The 24205-nt window shown below is 34.1% G+C and overlaps 1 protein-coding gene across 2 annotated transcripts in view; it reads left to right on the plus strand.

Moving 5' to 3' along the window:
• Positions 1-24205, plus strand: part of LOC134531923 (DNA polymerase alpha catalytic subunit) — a 71763-nt gene that overhangs the window by 13385 nt on the left and 34173 nt on the right. For both annotated transcript variants that reach the window (XM_063367965.1, XM_063367966.1), the window contains exons 5-15: positions 239-392; positions 2432-2566; positions 3935-4044; positions 4986-5130; positions 6590-6754; positions 8314-8502; positions 12021-12197; positions 17561-17771; positions 18777-19039; positions 21063-21179; positions 22020-22203. In XM_063367965.1, the coding sequence (XP_063224035.1) occupies positions 239-392; positions 2432-2566; positions 3935-4044; positions 4986-5130; positions 6590-6754; positions 8314-8502; positions 12021-12197; positions 17561-17771; positions 18777-19039; positions 21063-21179; positions 22020-22203 (1850 nt within the window). The remainder of the gene's footprint in view (positions 1-238; positions 393-2431; positions 2567-3934; positions 4045-4985; positions 5131-6589; positions 6755-8313; positions 8503-12020; positions 12198-17560; positions 17772-18776; positions 19040-21062; positions 21180-22019; positions 22204-24205) is intronic.

The raw sequence follows: 24205 nt of genomic DNA on the forward strand, positions 1-24205 counted from the left end.
CTTGCATGGTGCATTTGTTCAATAACTTTGAGTTGGGAACATTTACACTTTGTCAGGAAAGGTAAAACATTTCGAATATCACTTTTTACAATAAACCCTGGAAATCGAAGATATTTTAGGAAAGAATGGTGATCAGAAACTACTTCATTATATGTGACCAACATTAAGTGGTTGGGAATCAGGATTGTAAAAAATGTGTACACTTTAAAGAGTTTTTCTGTTTTGTTTGCTATTGCAGTAGTTATCTCAAAACTCTAGCGACTACACCAATAAGGCCAAAACCAGCTGTCATTACGCCTGTCCGCCCAAAATCTGAAGTTACCACGCCAGTACGCCTGAAACCAGTTGTCACGCCAAGAAGCATTGTAGTAGACCTACAACCAATGGAAGATGTGAGTTTGTTTAAATTTTGGTTTTAGATTATTTTTATTGTTGTGTTAATCAGATAAATTTATTCCAATTCTTTTAACTTTTAATTAGTAATTTATTTTGTGTTTTATACATAGGGGCAAGATTATATGTTGAATTGCGATAAAACCGAAATAACACCAAAATGCAAGTAACATCTCGTAATTAATCAATATTTAACTAAAACTTAATTCAAATCACAAAAAAGGATTTTTTAATGTTTGGAAATTCAAGGAATTTTATTATTTCCAGACTGAAATTATACCAAAGTGCGTAGAGTAAATAATTAATTTAATTTGTTTTATTGTGCATCTTGTCGAGTCACTTTTAAACCAAAAATGCTCACCAAATTATTTCTATTGTTAAAAAATGTATTGTTTTAGAAAAAATTTATTTAAAATTATTTTATCATAAAAAAATGCATCATTTGAAACATTTTATTGGAATAAGTATTTTGAAACAGTATTTATAAAAATTAAAACATTAACATCAAAATATTCTGTTTTAAAAACAAATTGGATTAAAAATAAAACCATAAAATCTTGTCTACTTTATTAACCCCCCACTTATAATGTGTTTTCTACTTAGTCATTTTAGGTTAAGTTCACATTGTGTCAATATATATGTTGTGTTGTTGTTTTTTGTTGTTGTTGTTGTTGAGAAAACTTAATTTGAGCAAGTTGCTAAAGCTCACCTTGACTATAACGTCAAGTTCATTTTACTTACCAGGACGAGACTCTGATGGTACTTTTCTTATAGCTCGATACATATTTTTTACATAACCCAATGAGCATTAAAATCACATACCACTATTTTGGAAACACTTCACAAAGTGATCCATTTTGACATACCCACAATTTTCTTAAGGTACGGTTAATTCACCATAGTTACAGTACTTGAAAAATTATATACACGTATTTACATTTCAAAGCACCATTTTGGAATTATTGTCTGCTCTACATCAATACATCATTGAAATGTAACAGAGCTAACTAACTATGAAAATAAAATATTTTTGAAATTGCTAGATTGTACTATTTTTTACTACCACAGTGGTACTAATTGGTAGTATCGTTTGGCACAGATACGAAAGTGATACAGTAATTATCTTCATATCTTTGATTATCTAGTATAAATAGCAGACCCGCAAATTTTTTGTTTGTACTGTATTTTTTTTTTTTTTTTTTTTTTTTTTTTTTTTAAAATGCATAACATGTTTGAAAATGCCAAAGTATGTATTGCAGTTTCTGATATTGGGACAGTCGTCATTAACCAGTAAATTGTACAAGAAAAGGAAAAATAACAGTTAATTTTCTGTTTTAGTTTTTTTTTGTTTCTGCAACGTTATACAGTATTTAATGATTTAATGTGCAGAATATCATGTCCATTTAATGACATTTTAAAAAAAACAGTTTTTGATAGTTGATTTTGTGAATAAAAAATATAATAAAATCACAAAATTGATTTTTTTGTGTGCTGCTTGTCACCAGATTATTATATGGGCAGTTAAAAAAAAAAAAAATTAGTCTGAATGGCTTTAATCTGGGGAAGTAACTATGAAAGAAAGCTGGTTTTCTTAAATAAAAAATAAAAAAAAATAATTTTTCTGTATACTCTGTGACATATTTTCAAATCGTTTCCTTAGAGGGAAAAAATGTAAGTTTTGTGACGTGAGAAGAATAAACTACCCAAATTCATTTCAAATTCTTTTAATTATATAAAACCCGTAACAGTTACGAGTAATTTAACAGTCACGGAAAGTTCTTGACACCCAACTACCTGCTACATCGGATGGAATACTTTTCAAGTGCTTTATGTATTTACAAGAGACAATTATTTTGTTAGTCGGGCAAGATTGTAACTTGTCACAAGGTGTATTTGGTTCAGTATTTTCAGTATGATACTGATTATCTCTGTATATTTTTTGTTTCATCTGACTTTTTTAAGTTGCATAAACGTTTTAATTCCATCAAACTGTCCTTACGTTAACTGCAGCTACAATTTTTTTATTTATTTTTTTAAGGATGATTCATTTATTATTGAGTCTACTCCATCGTGTATTGAAAAGTCTGAAGAAAGTGTGCTGAATTCTGAATCACCAATAATTGAAACTGTCATATCAGATGATGAATTCATGGATACTGCAGCATGTGATAAGGTAAGCTGTATATTATATTCTTGAACACATTTATTGAGAATCGTAATGTTGATTTTCCTACGAACTGAGAAACAATTTTTGTCAAAAGTAGAGAAAGTACTTAAAACTGAAGAATACAGAAAAATCTTATAAAATGTGGGAAAATTTATTATCTTAATCGTAGGGGTGTAAAGTATGGTATTTTTTATGTTTGTATTGAAAGGTTTTATGCAGTGTGTTATTGGTAGGTCTGTGGAAATATCTTTTTTTTTTTAATTGGAAAAAGGTTTGAATATTAAGAGTGGAGGATTTTTGTTAACATTAGTTTTTATGCTTTTAAAGTAAGCCTCTGCGAATATCATTTTTTTTTTTAGTTTGAATTGGATATGAATACAAATATCAAATTATTCGCAAATACGAATATCAAATTCAAATAGAATGAGAATTAGAATAGGTACCACTACAAAATATTTTTCATGTCATGTAACAACTTCTGGAAAATATAATTACATAATACTTAAGTGAAGGTAGTTTAAGTTAGTCATCTACAATAATTATAGGGAAAAATGTTGATTAAAATTTTAAAATTATGAATTAATTTATTTTTAATTATGCAGATAACCAACCTAACTTAACCTAACCAACCAACCTATTTCAGTTCCTATTTGCTTTATTTTCCACAACCTGCTATTCTACCTAAATTTTGATCCAGAAAATTTTCCAAACCGAAAAATAAAGTGAAATCCATTACAATTTATTTTATGAAAAATGTAAAAAAAAAATTTTCAATGCTGTATTCCTAATTCCTAAATTAGTGATTGAATTAGCTCATTATTACATGTTTAAACCCTAGTTATTCATGAGTTTTTGTTGTTTATTAATGGTTTTTAATTGTTAACGGCAGCTAGGTAAATTGTGTTTTAGTTCAGAAATATTATAAACATAATTTTTACTCATTTCATTGTGACTCTTAAACCATTATTTACATGTTGTTTTGTCATAGCAAGTAAGCTGCTACTGAATCTCAAGGTGTTTGATTGATTGTGATGATCAATTTATATGCCATTTAAGCTTGCTTTATTTATTTATTTATTTATTTATTTATTTATTTATTTATTTATTTATTTTGCTCTGTGGATTCCATAAGGAGTTGAGTACCCTAGGATATAGAACAAGTCAATTTGTACATACGCACAAGCACACACACACATGCGCATGCACGGGTCTGTTTTAAAGTCATAGTTCAACTAATACTTGTACGTATTCCACGTTAATGGTTTGAATACTCAAACATAACTATTATATGTGACATTTTTTTTTAGCTTTCTAACAAAGTAATCAACACATTACTACAATTATATTCTTGATGGTGATTGGTGTGTATTCCAGTTGGATATGGCTATCGAAGAGTTTCACTCGCAGCAAGAAGCAGCACCAATACTCAAGGATGAAGTATGTGCAAGCACTGTGGACCCTTCCTCTGATCACATGCATAATGGGTATGCTACTATTCTGCAGCTGGGAAATATGTGACATTTTGGAATTTATATTTACATACTGATATTTTGATTATGAGTTTTAGAAAAATACTTTATGGAGTAAAAATCACAATTCAAACACACAGAAATTTTAATATTATTTAAATTAGTAATTTTTTACCATATGTACTAGCAGCTCTTCTGGTGCCATTTTCTGGCCGTATAGTCATTTGCAAGGCCTTTTTTGAAACAGCAAGCGGCAATTAGAAGAAAAGAAAGGCAGCAATTATAAGAAGAAAGAGTTTTATGACTGTAGTTCATAAGCCATTCATCAGAGAGCAAAGAATGCTGTTATATATGGTGTTCGCCAGTAAGATTGAATAAGGGAGGGGTTGGGGGGAGCCTTGGCTAGCAGCCCATTCCAAAGTGTTATCTTGTCTGACTGAGTGATCTGTCATGCCTGTTGACACCTCCCTTCACACCATTTCACACCATAAGTTTAGAAAGCTTAAACAAGAGGGGAATAAAGTGGCATAAGTGATGCAGTTCACAGGCAGATCGTGTAGTTTTTCAACTAAGCGGAGGGTCAGGCTGCAGTAATTACCAGCGGACTAAAGTGGCTTTAGTGATGCAGTTAAGAGGCAGGTCGTGTGGTTTTTCAACTAAGCTGTTCCCATCATTGTAAATTCAAATCTTTCAGCTGCAAGGTGCAAGTTTGTGATTTATAATGCTATTCTTACTTTTAGGTCCATAATTTAAAAAAAAAATAACCATCACACAATAGGTAAAATGGTATGTGTGTTTGTTTTTTATTTGAGGAAACGGAAGTAAATATTTTCATAAGGGGGCGGGGATGCTGTAATTTTAGTAGCATCTGAATCTTGTGTTAATTAATCACATTTGTAGTGAATTATTGTAACTGAAAGAAAGTATCTGATAGCGTTATTTCACGTGACTGACAGAGTTAAGGCCGAAGAGGACAAGCTGCTGTGTGGCTGGGAGAGCATGCAGGACGCCACGTCTCGCAGCAACGACCACGCCTTGTCGGGCGACGTGGCTGTGGACAGGTCCCGCCTGCCCCTCACCACCACGGAGTCCGGAGAAGAGGTACCGGCCGGCGTTCGCCTGTCTGGCGGCGGAGATGTCGTTTTTTCGATCACCTCGAAACCCCCTTGACTGCGTGCCGTCCAGGCCTGTGCGAAGTTTCGACCAAGCGAATCAATCTGAGCTCTTTTTAATATTCCCATTTGACTTTGCGAGGAAATTCGCTATTTGTTTTATATGAAGCTTTGGTTGTGATCCTTAGCTTCGCGTCTGATGTGAATCTTCACATTTGTTGGAAAGCTTCGAAACTTTGGAAGCCTAAGATTCTATCATGAAAATTTTTTTTTTTTGTGTTTTCCGTATGTTTGGCTTGAATAACGACAAAAATCAAAAGATGGCACTACGTTTGCTCAATATTAATATTATTCATTGGTTATTTTGTAATTTTTATAGATATGTTAGACATAGGACCCAATTTGTTAATCACTAATGATCAGTTGGAACATTACAAACATTAAACCATTTTTTTCTTCTTTATTTAAATCCTCTTATAAGATAAGTGTAATACAATACAGCTTTGCAGTGAGCAATATTTGTAGTTCGATTAGACTTGGTGAAAATTTTAAAAATTTTCAGTTGATATTTGGATCTCTTAAATAAATTATTTCTACAGGCCTAGTGCTGTCATGAATGTCAGAATAGATAGAGATGATGCAGTGGGAAGACCTGGAATCTCATTCCAGGGAACACTGATTTGCATCCTGGCCAACCTTCCTGAATTTGGTTTCTCTTGGTGGTCCGAAATCATTACTCCAGGCAAATGCTTTGATGGATCCTATCAGACCATATTGAAATGTCTTCAATCCAGCACTTTCAGGAACATGGCAATTTGGTATTTATTTGATGCCGGAAAAATTTAATTTATCGTAAAGGAGGTGTTATTGTTTTGACAAAATTCCCTATGAAAAGTGAGGTTATTTTATTTTATGTGTAGTTTTGTTTGATAACCTACATCAATAAAAAAAAATATTAATCATTACAATTGCTAGAAACCCCGAAAAATGGTGAAGTGCGAAATTCATGGACAACTACGTAATTATCTGGTTTTAAAGTTTTTCACTTAATTCATTAAAAATTTTTGTGGAAACGTAAAGTTTTAAGCGAAATACAACTGTTTACACAAGTTGATAGAATCCATTTTTAAAACTTCTAGGGTTATGTCATAGATTTGTAGTACTGGAAACCAATTTCAATAACAAAGTATTTTGGTGACTTGAACCTATTATTTTTTCTACTTAAGTACAAATCGATATTATTTATGAATACGATACTTGCTTTTTGTGTTGTACATACAAAACAGGGTTAAACATGTTCTATTATCATATATTTGCATATTTAATGTAAAAACTGGATTGCTTTGTTTTCATGAGAAGCTAATATCCATTTTATATTTATGCCTTGTTTTATGTAACTTTTCTTCTATTACTTTAGGTGATGCAAAACATGTAATGGGTTTCTGTAGGTTTTTCGTTTCTACTGGTGGGATGCGTTTGAAGATTATTTCAAAATGCCAGGAGTGGTATTCCTGTTCGGTAAGGTGTGGATTGAGTCTGCTAAGGCTTACGTCAGCTGCTGTGTTACCGTCAAGAATATCGAGAGGAATGTCTTCTTACTTCCCAGAGAAGAGGTATGTGTAGGTCATGGATTTTTTTGTCTGAGGTTATAAATAGTAATATTGAATGGTGCAATATAAGTTTGAAATTAGAATCAACGTTAAAAAGTGGTGGATAAATGTGTTAATATTTAGATTTCAGCGTATATTTAGTTTACCAATAAAAAAATATTTTTCATAGCTAAATAATAGAGCTATGTATTACAGGTGTTCATTTAACCCATTTACCCTGTTTTATCGCGTAATCGTCGCACCGATATTTTAGGGCGTCAAAATTTAGATAAAAAAAATCCTTGAGTAAACGTTGCATGATGTTTTTGGTCGCCTTATTAGATTCTGAGCACTTTGGCTAGGTATTTTTTTCTTATAAAACTATGTATTTTAAAGTATAAATCTAATATTTATCGGACATTACCACTTATTTAATTAACGTAAATACTAAGTTGTCGGATGTGTAAATTTTCTTTTAAAGACGTTTTTAAACGTTATAACATTTATCTGCTCGTCTGCGACGCCGTGCTGTACCACCTTTAAAAATGTAGCTAGCGCTAGTTGGCATTATTCATGTTTGGTTATGTTGCTTCCTGTATAGAGCGCGCACTCGTAGACGAATATCGATATCTCGCCGATTGCATGCAACACACTCTATCTGTCGAGTGCCGAGTTAACTACATTTGATGGCCCGCACTCTTTCATGGTGTGTACTATGACATTAGTTATGCGTTAGTTCAGGCTCGTATTCCAGTCACAGATTATGTTTTTCTATTTAAAGTTGAAGAAAGGTTTTTCGTGCATGACTTATTAATTTAAATTTTTTGGTGTGCTTTTGTATACTCTAATTTTTAAATAAACGTACTTTCCATGAATGGGTTTTGTTTTTATGGATAACGTAACCTAACAAAAAAAATTTTTTGCATAAACGTCGCACTCCTATTTTCAAACTTTATTTTAGTTGAAAATATGTAACTATTATGCAATAAAACATGGTAGTTCTAAGAACGTTAAGGTTATATTTTCATATTTTTTTTATAAACGTTGTTTATGTCATTAATATTGTGCATAAATATATAAAATTACTAAAATTTGTCATGTACCACATTTAAATTTTTAAATAAAATAAAATTATAAACTTACATTCATTCAATAGTAGCCCAGTGGGAAACTAAATACATAATTTAGTATAATTTAATTTAATTATTATATTAGAGTGGTTTCGTGATCTTAATTTATTTTTGGTGCTGAGATGGTTTCATATTTGAATTTTATCTTTGTCACTGACTTATTATATTAGGAATAATATGAATTAAAAATAATCTGCACTCTTGGAAGCCTAATTTCCTTATGAATTTCTTATGCTGCTTTACTAAAATTAAGAATTTAATTTTATATTAAAATGGATAAAAATTGTAATTCAAATGAATTTAATTGCATTCAGTGTTATGTGATGTACTGACTTGCATTTTGATATTATTATGGTTTTTTACCCAACTTATAAAGTAACTTGAATAACATCCTGGTAGCCATTTGAATTTAGTGTGAGTTTTATGTTTTTAACTTTCTTGTGTTACTTTTAGCACTATGACCTGGAGAAAAAAATGTCTAATGGCAAAGAAGTTTCAATTCTGGACGTGTATAACGAATTTGATAAGATCTGCCCAAAATACAATATCTTGGAGTTCAAGTCTCGCAAGGTGGAACGCAGCTATGTATTTGATGTGCCAAATGTTCCAGTAACTTCAGAATACTTGGAAGTGCGCTACTCTGTAAGTAAAAACTTAATTTTTTTTCAATGCTTGAAATGTTTTGTGTTAAGAGGTTTTTGACTGACAAACTATTGAACTATAATAAAACAAAGCATGCGCAAATACTGCACTATTTATTGCAAAAAATTTGTAATGGAATATCAAAATTTATAGTTGACAGAAACGTTTTCAACCATCAGTAAGTAGTCTTGTAAGGAATGCAGATACACATGTTCAATATTTTAAGAAACATTTTCTGAAAAAAGGTAATTTTGACATAGTGATACAATTATATTTATGTATTTTGTGATGTTTGAAAATGATTAATATTTAGTAAATACAGTGATTTTTCACTACAAAGTAACTCATTTTAAAGGATTTGTCTCTTAAAGTATAATTTTCAGATCCCCACATGATGTTTTACATGAAGTAACTGTTCATTATATAAAGAACTTTCATTATTAAGCACCAAAACTGTGTGTTTAGGTACAATTAAATTGTCAACTTTTTTCAGTGTATTAAATTGGTTTCAATTTATAATTTGATTAAAATGTTTCATTATTATGTATTATGATTTTTAATGGTTTTGGTTTAAAGCTGTGTGAACATGTACATATTCAAAGGAAAGAGTTATACTAAAGTCTTCCTAAAATATTAATGTAACAGAATTTTTTTTTTAATGACACAACAATTTGCAATGAGGTTCTTAATAAAAAAAAAAGATAAATAACACAAACCACAGGTTTTATTTATTAGTGTTTATCATGTTTGCTTTCCACTAGAGATGGGCCAGTCAAATTCTCAAATCCTCAAATAACATCAAAGCCTTCGTATTTGGAGTTAATATTTTCAGAAAAAAATTCAAAGAAGAACATTAGAATATATAAAATAAATTAAAAATATCCAACTTTTTTAACCCTGAAATTTACTAGGTAAATTATTTCTCCACACACTATAAGATATTGTACTCTAAACATGTAATTATACGAATAAAATAACAATAACTATTCATTCTGGAAACTTTTTCATGAATAAAACATTTAAAGGATAAATTTTTTCAACACCATGGTTAATATTTTTAATTTCTTTAACATTATTTTATTTTAAACCCTTGAGACCTAGTACCTAGGGGTATATTCGAAGTACTCTTTGAGATTCGAATTTGAGATTTGGATTATAAAAATTGGGATTTGGCCCATCACTACTTTCCACCAAAAAAAAAATATATATATATAAAATTTTAAAGGTTGGAATATATATGTTGTTGTCGTGAAAGTTTTTGTTTTCCTATTGTATAGTTTCAAGGCCTTACAAAATTCTTATAAAACCTTTGGACATATGTGGTTGTGAGTTTTACCTTGGAGTTGGAGTCAGTGTTACTAACATGGATAAAGAGTTAGTATGTATACATTCGCTATTGAAGAGTTTTGAGCAATCTTATATACACCCAGGATTGCTATTATGAATTTGCTTTATATAAGCTTATTTTATCTTATTTGTAGACATTATTTTTACCGGTATTTTGAATGCTTTATGCAACTGATTTTAGCACATATATGTTATAGGGTATGTCCTTGAAATGCAGGGTAGCCACCCAACTGGAAAAATTGGGAAATTTTGATTTAGCCCGAAATTTTTGTGGTGCCAGGAAAACCACGATAAATACATAAATTTTTGAAAGCTATAGGAAAATATTTGTTTTTCAGCAAGTTGAAAAGAGTTTAGTTGAAAAACTGCTTGTCATGCCTATGAACTGCATCAGTTAGTCATTTTCTAGACCTTTTCATAGCTTAGTTGAAATTTCATGCCATGCCTACAGTGTCTCTCATACCATTTTCGAGCGTTGTTTATTGCAAACCTCCGCAGCAGATGTGGAGAATGCTACACATGTTAAATGGTATCAGTACCGGTGCCATGGAAAGCATGACAGTGACTCCTGGTAATATGCCGCAGTACATCGCTGACAACATACGATAATTGTATGCTGACCTCTCTCTCTCTCTCTCTCTCTCACACACACACACACACACACACACACAGAGAGAGAGATAGATAGATAGATAGATAGATAGTTAGTACAGTGCATCAGATAATGTGGTACACTATAGGGATTCAGCAGGGATTCAGGAATTGCCAGGACATGGCATGCTGTGACATGGGCGAAGTCACTTTTTAACCTTACCCTTGCCCTATTGTTCACCATCAACATTGCGGAAATGTTGCTTGATCACGTTTGATGGTTAGCAGTATGTTGTGCCAGTCTGGCGATACGCAATGGCCTGTGTACTTTGGTAAAATCTTGTGAGTTCACTTCACCGAAATGCTGTAGTAGCAGTAAGTGAAGTTAAATTGACCGTGTTGAGTAATTTTTTTTAAATTTATTTGTTTACGTAGTGAATGTTGATTATTTGTGGATTTAAGTTCATAGTTTTTTGATTTTTCAAGGATAAAACTTTATTTATTCTAATTTTAAAGTTATAAATTTTTCATTTTATTTTTATTTTCCAAGGAAATTTTAACGTTATTGCGAGTATTGGCTAAGTTTTAGTAGGTAGTTTAATTGAGGTTATTTTTTTTCCTTTAGTTTATTTATTTACTTATTGATTTATGAGAGGTAATTTTAATTATTTGATGATTAATGTTCTTTTTTTTTCTTTCAATGATAAAACTTCATTTATTCTAATTTTAAGTTATTATTGGTGGGGGCAAAACCTATGGGTTCGCGTCACCGACATTTTAGTGATATAATTCCAAAATTGTTTTCTCATGTCCATTTGATGTAGAAATTATGTCATATTACACATTATAAAACAAAGTTTTAAGTTTTCACTTCTGTCGACAGTCCCCATAACCGCTTTTTTGTTTTTTTTTATTTTATATTCTTAATATTAAATGGTTAGTATTTAATACTAAATGGTTTGGTTATTATTAGATTGGATGTAACCAACATAGTAAGCTATGTTTTTATTAATATATAACATTTCATGAATTTTCATAGAAAAATCTAACAAAATCCTGTAATTAGCCACCCTACTAGGTTATTGACAGACAAGATCATATGGTGAATTGCGATAAAACTGATAATACAGTGAAAAGCATATCATAACACCGTAAAACACCAAAATTCAAGTTGAATCATGAAGTAACATTTAACCAAAACATAATTCAAATGATAAAAAAAAAGTTATTCTTTAATGTTTGAAATTCAAGGAATGTCATTATTTTAGAATGAAATTTGTACCAAGTGCATGGATCAGAATAATTAATAAAATTGGTTTTTTATTGTGCATTTACTCATCAATCACATTCAATCCACACAAGTTCGCTAATTTAATTTTAATGGCTGTGAAATTATCTGTTTAAGACCAATTTTAACGCAAATTATTTCGTAGTAAAAATGCAGCACATAAATTTCACCACTATTTCGGTGGAGTAAGTATATTACAAAACGGCTTTTGTAAATTAAATCGGACTTGAAATGTAGCCATGAAATCTTCTTGTCTCTGGTTGCGGACGTGAGGTCGTCGTGTGCCGTGCAGGCCAGCATGCCGGCCCTGCCGTCGAACCTCGAGGGGGAGACCTTCAGCCACGTTTTCGGGACGACCACCGGCGCGCTGGAGGCCCTGCTGCTCGGCAGGAAGATCAGGGGCCCCGGCTGGCTGGACGTGAAGGCGCCGGAGGCCGTGGCCAACCCCCTCAGCTGGTGCAAGATAGAGGTAACTAACTACACGTACTTCGCTCCGCCTGTTGGCAATCAGGAAGGAAAGAAAGGCAGCAATTATTAGGAAAAGAAATTTTTGTCTGTAGTCCATATCAGAGAGCACAGAATGCTATTATTAATTGCACCCTGAGCACAAGACTATCGTAACTCAAAATCAGTGCAATACTATCACGACTCAGATACCATAGTCTTGCACATATTCTTTTATGATGTTTTCCAGAGTGCAACACTATATTATTTGCCATAAGTCCCGTAAAGGTAAGTATAATATTGCGATAAGTCTTGCAGTGCCTAGATAATGATATTTTCCTGCTTATGTTAAAAACATCTCAAAAACTCAATTTTTGGAGTTACGGTAGTCTTGTACTCAGGGTGCGATATGGTGGTCACCAGGAAGAATGAGTGGAGGATGGGGCATCTAAGAGCCCCACTGGAGTGTAGAGTTTTTTTTTTAATGCTTTGGTTTATCTTGATGGGATAAAAATTACAAGACTATTGATAATCAAATTCATAGGAAACCTTACAAGAAATGTGATAAACACAGATCACTTTTACAGCTATGTCCACAGAAACGTTTTCGGTCTTGATAAATTTTTTTCCTTTTAATTGTGAGGTTTCAAATGTTGTACTTTAAGTAAAAGGAAGGGGGCCTGACAATATTATTTGCCCCTGGGCCCTAAGTTTCTCTTGATGGCTCTACATGTAAGATCATAAATTAATTATAAATGTATTACCGTATTTATCTGAAGATGATGTGGTTTTTACCAAGCCTGCTAGACCTAAAAAGTAAGAGTCGCATTATAATCACAAACTTGTGTCTTGCAGCTGGAAGGTGTAAATTTACAGCAATGGGAACAGCTTAGTTGAAAATCCACACACTCTTGCCTCTTAACTGCATCACTAAAACCTTTAGACCGCAGGTAATTACTGCAACCTGACTCTCAGTCTAGTTGAAAAACTACATGATCTGCCTGTGAACTACAACACTTATGCTACTTGTATGGATATATGAACCTTTTCGGGTGGGAAGGGGGGGGGGGGGTCATAAGGTGTAACAGATGAGACTTTGTAAGGGACAAGACAACACTTTGTAATGGGGCTGCTAAACAAGACACCCCCTTCCCCCCTTCAACTCATTTTTCCGGGTGACCACCAAATATAATAGTATTCTGTGCTCTCTGACAAATGGCTTATGGACTACAGACCTAAATTTCTTTTCCTTATATGTAGGGATGGGACGAATCCACATTTTGGTCGAATCCGAATCCTTGTTCGAATCCTCAGTGTTTGTCATCGAATCTCGAATCCCAGACCCACACTAAACTTCACCACATGTTATTAAAAAAAATCACACATTTATTTTAAAAAATTACATAGGCCTATGTATTAAAAAAATCACATGTGTATTTATAAAATTATAAAATAAGTGCATAGTGTATACACCTGATATAAAATAGAGACAAATAACCTCAAAAACCACACACGTAAGTTTGCATCTGTCTAATTTTCTGTTAAATTAATGCTTCCTATGTTTTCAATAAAATACGTTTGTATAACAGACACCATTAAAAAAAAGTTACGTTTTTTTCTGCAATGTTATATTATTGAAGGTTGGAAATGATAGAGTAGTTATGCTAATTGACAAAATGCAGCGTAGTTTATCTTATGTTTGTGCCATTTCCGTTACCTTTATAATATAGTTTAGGTATACAATTTTCTAGAGCTGGACGAACCTCAGTTCTCTGGTTTCGAACGGAGCCGAACCGAACCTCATACAGAATTAATTGTTTTGAATTAAAATGAACCGATGACCAGCATTTTGGTCTTTAACTTAATGGTGAGAAAGAAAGGTTCTCCAGCCATATGTAAAATTAAAACATTATATAGCTTAGCTTATATATATATACCAACTTTTAATTCGTGAATAAGTTACATCTAAATTTCAAAAAGACTATATTCCTTTTTAAGTGTAACTAACCTTCATTTAAAAAAAATATTATAAAGATGACGAACATTCAGCATAAGGCCACATAACATATTTTTGTGGTAGACATAACCTAACATTTTAAATAAGTAAAACTTTATAATAGGACACAAAAAAAAGACTAATGTGAATTAAGTTACCTATCTACATATTTTTGTGGTAGACATAACCTAACATTTTTAATAAGTAAAACTTTTTAATAGGACATCAAAAAAAAAGGCGAATGTGAATTAAGTTACCTATCTACATTACAAAACCCGCTGACTGCAGTTGCTGTTTTCTTGGAAGAATGCTGCTCGTTAGAAGAAACTTTAGACTTTTTTTTGGGGTGGTTCTGGGTCATCTGGGTCGTCATTATCTTTTCTCCATTTGGAAAACTTAAACGACGTAAGCCTGCTCATCGCAAATCACCTCAAGAACAATAATATTGTAAACGTAACGTAAAAAGTGTGGTTATAGCAATTTGCATCGGAAAAAAGAAAACACGAGAAATAATGATGGCTGCCGCGACTACGCTAGTCAACTTAGTACCGTACTGTAAAATTTACTAGACCAGTACTTTTAATACACAAGATTAAATTAATATTTTCGTTACCTGACTGTTATAATCAAAAAGGCCAAAGAAAATAAATACATCCCAGTAATTTAAAATACGTAATTTATGTAATCATTTCCTACCGCATTTGTCTTGTGTTAACTTGATCACGTTAGTTTTGCCGAAATACGAGAGTTCTCGTACGTGCGCATTAGTTTAACGTATGGGGTACGCAATGTTTGGTGAATTTACAATACTTCTCGTATACGCACTATAGTTAAAGGTATAATATACAATACCTTTGGCATTTGTACGATAGTTTATATTACGTAGTACGACAAATGCATACAAAATTCTCTAAAGTAATCAAAAAACAAAGCGCGCCCATATGAAAAAATGCTATGCGAGTTATGCGACGATTAATAATTTTTTTTTATTTTGTCTGCGCTTGAAACTGTTGAGGCGACGATTATGCGATAAAAGTCTGAATATTACAAGTAATAGAATTTTGTTGAGCTGTTTTGTGAATGGTCTCAAATGGGGGTTAGAAAATTAGAAAAACGTAATTTTTTTTTAAACGAACGTTCGGTTTTTCGAATATATTTTAAGAGGTTTCGAACCGAACCGAACGTAAGGGTTCGGTTCGGTTCGAAATTTTCAAACTTCGCCCAGCACTACAATTATCAATTACTACCTAAAACTTTTAAAAACCCACCTCGAATCCCACCTCGAATCCCACCTCGGATCCTACGAATCCTCGAATCCATAGGATTCGGTATATTCGACGAATCCAAGATTCGAAAATCCCATCCCTACTTATATGTAATTGCTGCCTTTCTTTTCTTCTAATTGCCGTTTGCTGTTTTAAAAAAAAGACCTTGCAAATCACTCTACACTGACAAAAAGTGGCACCAGAAAAGCTATTAGTAAATATAGTATAAATATACTAATTTAAATAATTTTTAATTTCTGTGTTTTGAATTATGATTTTTACACCATAAAATATTTTTCATTAACTCTTAATAAAAAAATTTGGTGTCCCATTATATTCAGAGTTTCAGTATTTTTGGGTAAATAGGTACATGTATTGAATACACTAGTAGTGATGATAAAATAAATAGCATTGGTAAAGGTCTTAAATCCGACACTATTGGCCCTTGGTCATGCTGGATTAGTGCTTTTGTAGGAATTATTGAATGTCAATTTTTTATGGAAATAAAAAATTAATTTATAGTATATCGGAGCTTAAATCAAGCTGTAATAAGCTGCTTTGTAGCAAGAACAAATAAAAATGAGTGTTACTATTCAAGACTATGAAGTTAGAAGTTCATTCTTCTTAGGAAAGAACAAGAATAACATGTAATTTGGCCAAAGACATTTTAATATTCATCATATCTGTACTATCGGTGCATTTATTTTCTATATACTATTTTTTCCCCCTTACATGGCATTTTTTTTAAATTATATCTTTGCTAAATAAATCCAGACTCTCCGACACACACCGGTTCTATGATGCACTAGAGTGCCCGCTCATATTTTGGAAAGGGCAAGAGTGGTATTAAATAATCCAGCTACTGGTCTTCCAATACCGTACAAAAGGTATCTTGCATGGACTTTTATGTGTTCCACGTGATGTTCTGGAGAAATGATTTTAATTTACTACTGCGGTGTAGGCAACTTTTGCTTCAATTTCTGGTGGACATATATGTCAAAATAGAGAATGAGTGCTTGAGATACATAGTGCTTAATCAGACGATACTGCAAGCAGAGAGCTACATACATTTACGGGATGCCATAAGAACCGATGGTAACGTCGACCCCAGACATTTAGGGCAAATGGTAATCCTTCCCTAATCATTTGTAAACATCCCAAGGTACCTAAACGAGTACACACAGGACGCATTTGCTTATGTTTGCAACTATGGGCGACCAGACCTGTTCAGTACGTTCACGTGCAACCCTGCCTGGACAGAAATAACTGAAGCGCTCATGCCTGACCAGAAAGTGAACGACAGACATGATCTCATAGCTAGAGTGTTTAAAATAAAGGTCCAAAACTTAGTCGTTCTACTTACTAAAGGCCAAATATTTGGGGAGGTTCAATGCTTTTTTCACTCAATTGAATGGCATAAATGTGGATTGCTGCACGTACGTTTGTCGCTAAAAAAAATTACTGTTTCATGGTGTCTACCAACCATGAAAATCAGTAAATCTGGAAATATTTCTGTGATTTGATGTGAACAAGACATAACCGACAAAAAGCCACGAATTTCTAGATAATTCCATAAATGTTAAGTTGTGATAATAATACTTTCCTCTTTATGGCAGGCGAGACCACACCACTAGGCCAACAGTGAATGTCTTTGTGATTGAATGTGTATTACTGTAATCACGGTAGTGTGATGGTGTGAAGCACAGGATGCAACAGAAAAATATCCGGTGGCATGCCTGCTGCCCGCCCCTTCCCCCTTTGACAGCCGTTGGCACGAGCATAACAAAGCGATGTCATGATGCTTAACCTTCTTGAACTCTGGAGTCGTATATAGCTAAATCTCAAACCTCAAAAATTGTGGTAAACTAATTCCCACTCATCGGGGCTATGCATGCATAAGCTGAAAATTATAAATGGATAAATTATAATGGTAACTGGTAACTATTTTCATAGCTTGTGATAATGATGACTCTGGTAGAGGTTTTAATGATGGTGAAGATGACAGACAGGAAAATATAAAGTTAAACGTATTATCTTAGTCTTTCGTGGTGCTGTTTGACACTATTCATGCACTTTACCAATTTTTTGAAGAAGTAGAGGAACTTGGCCCGAACGATGCGCTTGCAGGTGGCTACGTTCAAGCCTGAGAATGTGTGCGTCAGCGCCCTGAACCCGCCGCCCCCCGCCCCTCCCCTGGTGGTGGCCGCGCTGAACATCCGCACCGCCGTGAACCAGAAGACCTCCCTGAGCGAGGTGGTGATGATTGGCTGCCTGGTGCACCACCAGTTCCCCGTCGACAGGGCCCCGCCACAGCCGCCCTTCCAGCAGCACTTCTGCGGTGAGTAGAGATGCTAGTCTTCGGGAAGTGGATTTTCCAGTGTTTGATGATTTTGTAGTAGTAAAGAAATATATTATTTCAACTGTTTTATACAAATGTAACCAAATACTAAAAGAAGTGAGTCACATCTTCCTCTACCCAATCTGATATCTCTCTCAAGTCGAAGAGAATTACTTGACTATTTTCATTAAAAACTGTTATACTAACAAATTGAACTGTAAATATATACTTGACAACACTGGTTTAAGAGTACCCCCTTTTAACAGTTGTTTAACTTCCACTTTATGTTCAGTTAATAGAAATAATGATCTTATCTTTAGGCTAATAACCAATTTTAATAAATTTGATAAAGACTTCAATTATTTTCTTTAGTTCTTATTGATCATGTGTGTTTTAGTTCTGTATTGTCTAAATTGTAACGTTTTAATTTTGTTTTATTGTCTTCGTTATGTGTGTTTTGTTTTTATATGTATTGTATTGTTTTGTGTTTTTCATTTATGTTAATTATTGTGAGTGTATTTTTGTCTAATTGTGTGCCAACCATTAAAGACTTTGACCTGTTAGTTGGCATGTTACAATTACAATTACAAATAAATAAATAAATTAATAAATTAGTTTGTAAGACAATATGTACTTCAATACTACGTGCATATGGACATACTCCACAATTCTGTACCTACTTTTTTTAATTTAAAGTTTCTTTTACCTGCAGTGTAATGTAATTTTAGTAATTCATGTTATTTTTATTTTTTCAATATCGTAAAAAAAAAGTGTCACGGCACAAACACCTTTCAAACCAACATGTATTGGTACAGTAGTAGGTTTCCTCCAGTGTTTTTCTGCAAAGAGATTTAATTGGCCTCTTTCCTGCTTGGAAGTGAATGAACGTGATATACCTTTCTTGAAAGACCAGTGGTAAGTTCGTGTTAGAGAGATTATTGGTGACGTGAAGCAGACGCGTGTGCGGTAGAGACTTGACGGGAGGCCGTTGGACCGTTGCTCCAGCGTTCACGAGGCCGTCCGACCAGCCGTGGCCGTACGACGTGCGCGCGGCCACCGCCGGCTTCAAGGCCACGAGGCTGGAGAGGAGCGACTCGGAGCGCGGCCTGCTGGGCTTCTTCCTGGCCAAGCTGTTCAAGGTGGACCCCGACCTGATCGTGGGCCACGACGTGTGCGGCTACGGCCTGGACGTCCTGGTGCACAGGCTGCTCGCCAACAAGATCCCCCAGTGGTCCAGGCTGGGGCGGCTGCGCAGGGGCAATCCCGCGGTACGTAGGGCACTTCACCGTTTCTTCACGGTGACGGGTACTTTGGCTGAATTTTCACAGACGTGATTTTTAAAGTAGCCTGGAAATTACTCACTGATCGGTAGGGATGGTGATTTTCCGTTTTCGCGAAATAGATGCGAAAATATGCTAAATTATATTTTTTCCGCTATAAAATGCGAAATCTAGACTATTACGAGATAAATGCGAAATCAAGGTAAAAAACGTAGATTCGTCTTCACTCTACACAATTTATTTACCGATTGTATTTCGTTTCAGTTCAGTATCAAAAGAAACCATCATTTTATGGCGTATTCAGCACAAGTATCTTATTGTCACGTCATTCACAACACTATTGTTCGTAAATATTGAATGAAGAATGGCCATCCGTGCCTCGCGATTGTAAACAAAGCAAAGAACAACTAGCTGGAAGATTGTCCGTCATCTTGCAGAGCACAAGTTTTTAGGCCACCATATTGCGACATATCTGCGTTGCCGCGCCCATTTTCTGGCTGTGTTTCACGTGAAAGCCGCGTTCTTGTGTAGTCTGTGGAAGGTGGTGTGTTTACAAATACGTGCATACTCGTGAATGTGTTGTATACTGTTATTTCTCGTGGTAAAAATGGGACGAAACATAATTTCCATTCGTGATCGCATAAATGAATACAAAAGTGAACAGTTCTACGAAAGTGATACGAATATTTTAATGTGCAATTTATGTAATCGCCGTCTGGAGTGGAAAAAAAAAAAGATGTACTTGAAAAGCACATTAAATCTGAGGGACATCAGGCTGCAAAAAAAAAAAAGATTCACCGAGAAATCGATGAAGGAAAAAAGTCGGTAAAACGGCAAGCAGCGGTTTCTGGCATGATCGAAACCAAAAGAAGGCAAAAATTGAAAAAAAAACGAGTTTCAATAACATTATTTGTGCACTCTACATCAACTATGGCCGTGAACACGGCTAAAAAATATTTATTGTAATTTTAAGTATTCAAATTAATGCACTCATAAGTGCTAAAAAGTTGTTTGGAAACCTGCCAAGATAGGCTATCTTTGTAGTTGTGCTAGATCTTTATTTATGTGGTTGTTAATAATGAATATGTGTATTATTTAATGCTTTTTAAAAATATACTTTTCTTCAGTAATGTAAAATGAGAGAATTGGCTAAATCTTGTTTTTAAAAATGCTACAAAATGCTAAATTTCAAATTCAAAATGCTAAATGTTATTATATTAAATGCTCTAAATCACCATTTCTAGGTATCAGGTAAAATACGCAGAAATTGTGTTTATATTATTGCTGAACTAAAATATAGTTAATCTGTTTGCAGTTAACAACGAAAATGTGTGAACAATTAGGGTTTAAATATTTAAATAGAGCTAATTTGGAAACACAGCATAAAAAAATTCACGTGAAATTGGAGGATTTCACAGTATTATGTGGTTAACAAAAATATTCTGCTTCATGTAGAGTAACAGGATCTGGAAAATATGGTAAATACAAATAGGAACTGAAATGAAATGTTGATTGGTTAGGTTAAGTTAGGTATTTGTTACATAGTGTGAAAAAAAAAATTAACTGGATTCTAATTTTCAGTCTTACTATTTCAGTTGGTTTTCTAGAATAATTTTATATTTGTATTCAATTTGAACAAAAAACCTGATATTCGCATTGGCCTGGTTTAAATCCTTAAACTGACTGAGGGGAATTTTTGTTCCGATGTTTAGAATTATGTATGAACTTAAAATCTTCCTCTACCTGTAGGTGGAGCTGAAAGGAATTTTTCTTTTTTAAATCATGTAGTCCGGGACCTAGATGTTATTCTTTGCTGTGTTCATACAGTATTATTTTTTGTAACTTTTTTTGACCTAAAAGGTTTTTTTAAAAGGTTAAATGTGTTATTTTTGTTTGTTTTTTTTTCTTTTCACCCTCTTCATTTCTATGAAATTATACTTTATCTTGGCATGTATTTGCAACTTTTACTCTGTAAGTTATAACATTTTGTTTACTTTTTTTTTATTTGTAGGTAAAGCATCAAGTTGAGAGGAACAGTACTTGCGGTCGTCTTCTGTGTGATGTGAAAATTTCAGCAAAGGAATTGATACGTGCTCGTAGCTATGATCTTGGAACACTTTGCCAGAATGTAAGTTTAGAAATTGTTTTCTATACATTGTTGGTGTGCTAATAGTGGATTTTGGTGGTCGAATATTTAAAATGAAATACAGCGAAACCCTGTTAAGACAATTTTCAAGGAACTGGATGATAAAAATTTATTATTAGGGAAAACTTCTTATGAGGGAAATAGTTCAAATACAGTTGCTACATAGAAGCAAATTTCACTCAAATGACGTACCTAGGTTATGTGCTCAGCTTTGCTCAGGTTATGTGCTCAGCTTTCTCTTTTACCATTGGGCAGTTAGTTGGGGATTCCATTACCACAAATATTAGTTTTTTAGAGTAGTCTCACATCAAACTTTTAAAATCAGAGCTTGTGGCCATATATCAAATTTATGCTAAATGTTTCTTATGGAAAATAATTTTTCGAAATTATGAATTACCTCGTAAGATTTTATGTTAAACAGGTTAACAACATAAGGCTTTTGTGGAGGAAAGATCAAAATGATGTACTGGAAATAGCATAAAGAAATTTAATCAAAATTATATTTCCTCAAACCATTTGATATGATATTTGTAAGATGTGAAATTGTGTATGTATTAAGTTTGGCTAAGATGCTATAAGCAGTATTCTCACGAAATAAATGCTTATTAATTAATTCAGTTGGTTCTTGCCTTGTATGGGTCTTGATAACAAACATAATACACTAAATAAAATGTTGAAACTTAAATGAAATATGTTAATTTTAATTCCATTTTCTGTAGATATTATTGGAAGTTTTTATGTTATTGATTGCATAGTAGTGTTTCAGAATGCCTTGCATGATCTGCTAGTTACTGAGGAACTTACATTGGTGTAAACTTGAAGGTCCTAGGTTTGCCAGAAGGAGAGAGAGTGGACTTCACGATGGATGAGGTGAAGAAGATGTACAAATCGTCTGAGACTCTGATCCGTTTGATCTCAACAACCATGCAGGATGCTGCGTACGCAATGCGACTGATGTGTGAGATGAACGTCTTGCCTCTCGCCTTGCAGATCACAAACATAGCAGGTTTGTTCCAGCTCTTGAGTTCTTTCATCTCAAAGTGTTTGTTGACATCATCATCATCCAGATTAGTATGTAATAGGGGCTCCGAGCCATGGCTTCTGGCTGTGGAGCCGGGAACCGAGCCACTATCTTGAACTGTGTCGTCACGGCGGCCATCTTGGATGAGCATAACTGGACACAGCGTAACGGGACAAGTAGATCACGGCGGCCATCTTGGATGACCGTGACTTTGACCTTTGAACTCTTCCTTGACCCCGGCAGACATATTGGATCCGACATCTTTAAATCGAGCGGCCCACTCATTATGATGAAATTTTCGTCTCTGTCGCCATATTGTTTACATACTACTATCCATCAATCATCAATAGAGCAAAGATTTTATGGTGTTATAAAAAAGTTAATTTTGTCATGAAAAATAATTGATTTCATCCTTGCCATCTTTAAAAATTAAAAGAAATGTAATAGAACACATTTACATTGATGAACAGCTTCAACAATATGTAGTAAGACACTTAAAATATTTACATATAGTATTGATGAGAGTGAGTTAAACAAAAAAATTGCAAATAAATCATGCAATAATCAGATAGGTGAATTTTTATTTATTTCAGTGTTATGAGGTTTTATTGACTTCCATTTTGGTGTTTGGCGGTGCATGGGCTTAGTTTCGTTGTTATTTTGGTTTTATGGCTATTCGCCATATAATCTACCTCTAATCATCACCCATCATCAGACTTATTGTAACATACATATAGTCTGTATCATATAACTTATCTCAATTTTGACAGTGCTCAAAGGTAGTGTATAAGTGGTCTATGTATCCTGCCACTGATTTTATGTCAGCAGTGTTTGTAAACACCTACATGTGGTTGTTGATGTTTTTAAAATAAATTTAATTAGTTTGCACATGTCATTTGGGAAATGTGTACCACTGGTACTATGAGAACTGTAGGGTACAGTGAAAACTCTTATTTTGCATTCAACTACTCTTAGAAGATAGCATCTAGGCCTGCACGAAGCTTTGATTAAGCAAATCAGTTGAACCTTTGTAACAAGTCACAATCGGGCCCGGCTAAGACAATGACTGTCCACCACCGAAATGTTTCCATTAATTCAGCAGGCCTTTGGGAGTGATTGCTTGTCCAAATCACAAGTTTTCCAATGGCTCAAGTCGTTCAAGGAGGGGGAGAGTAGATTGCCAACAAACTCCTCAGTGGACGTCCATCAACCTCCCAAATCGACAAAAAAGTGACGTGTGTGTGATAGTTTGAATTCTGACCGACGGTTAAACCGTCAATTGATAGCACAAACTCTAAACAAGACGAAAACGACAGTTTATCGTATTGTGACCGAAAATTTGAACATGAAAAAGGTGTGCGCCAAACTGGTCCCAAAAGTGTTGACCGACAAACAAAAGGACATGCGATTGCTCCGGTGCCAATAACTCTCGGGAGTTTGTGAAAATGACCCTAATTTTTTAAACTCTGTTATCACCGTAGTAAGACATGGATTTTTGAGTACGACCATGAGACTAAAAGGCAGAGTTCAGAGTGACACACCCAAGCATCACCCCTTCCGAAGAAGACACGCAAGAGCAAGTCCAGGATCAGAACCATGCTCATTGTCTTCTTTGGTGTCGGAGGCATTGTCCATCATGAATTCTTACCTACTGGGACCACTGTGAATGCAGTTTTCTACCCGGAAGTGCTGAAACGGAGGATCGCGTGCTACCGAAGCGACATCAAGAACGCGTGGAAACTTCATCACAACAACGTGCCAAGCCACAGCGTTTTCGTTGTCAACGATTTCTTAGTCAAGACCCACACTTCATTGGTGCCCCAGCCTCCTTTCTGTCCTGACTTGCTGCCCCTAGAATTTTTTTTTGTTGTTGTTTTCTTGCTTTAAGGGAAAGATTGGGGCACGATTCATAACATCCGGTCTTACGTTACATCGGCTCTAAAAAATATTCCGGATAAGGCCTTCCAGGCCTGGAAACATTGCTTCT

This window comes from Bacillus rossius, chromosome 5 (genome assembly GCF_032445375.1).
Source record: "Bacillus rossius redtenbacheri isolate Brsri chromosome 5, Brsri_v3, whole genome shotgun sequence".
In the NCBI taxonomy this organism is placed as follows: Eukaryota; Metazoa; Arthropoda; class Insecta; order Phasmatodea; family Bacillidae; genus Bacillus; species Bacillus rossius.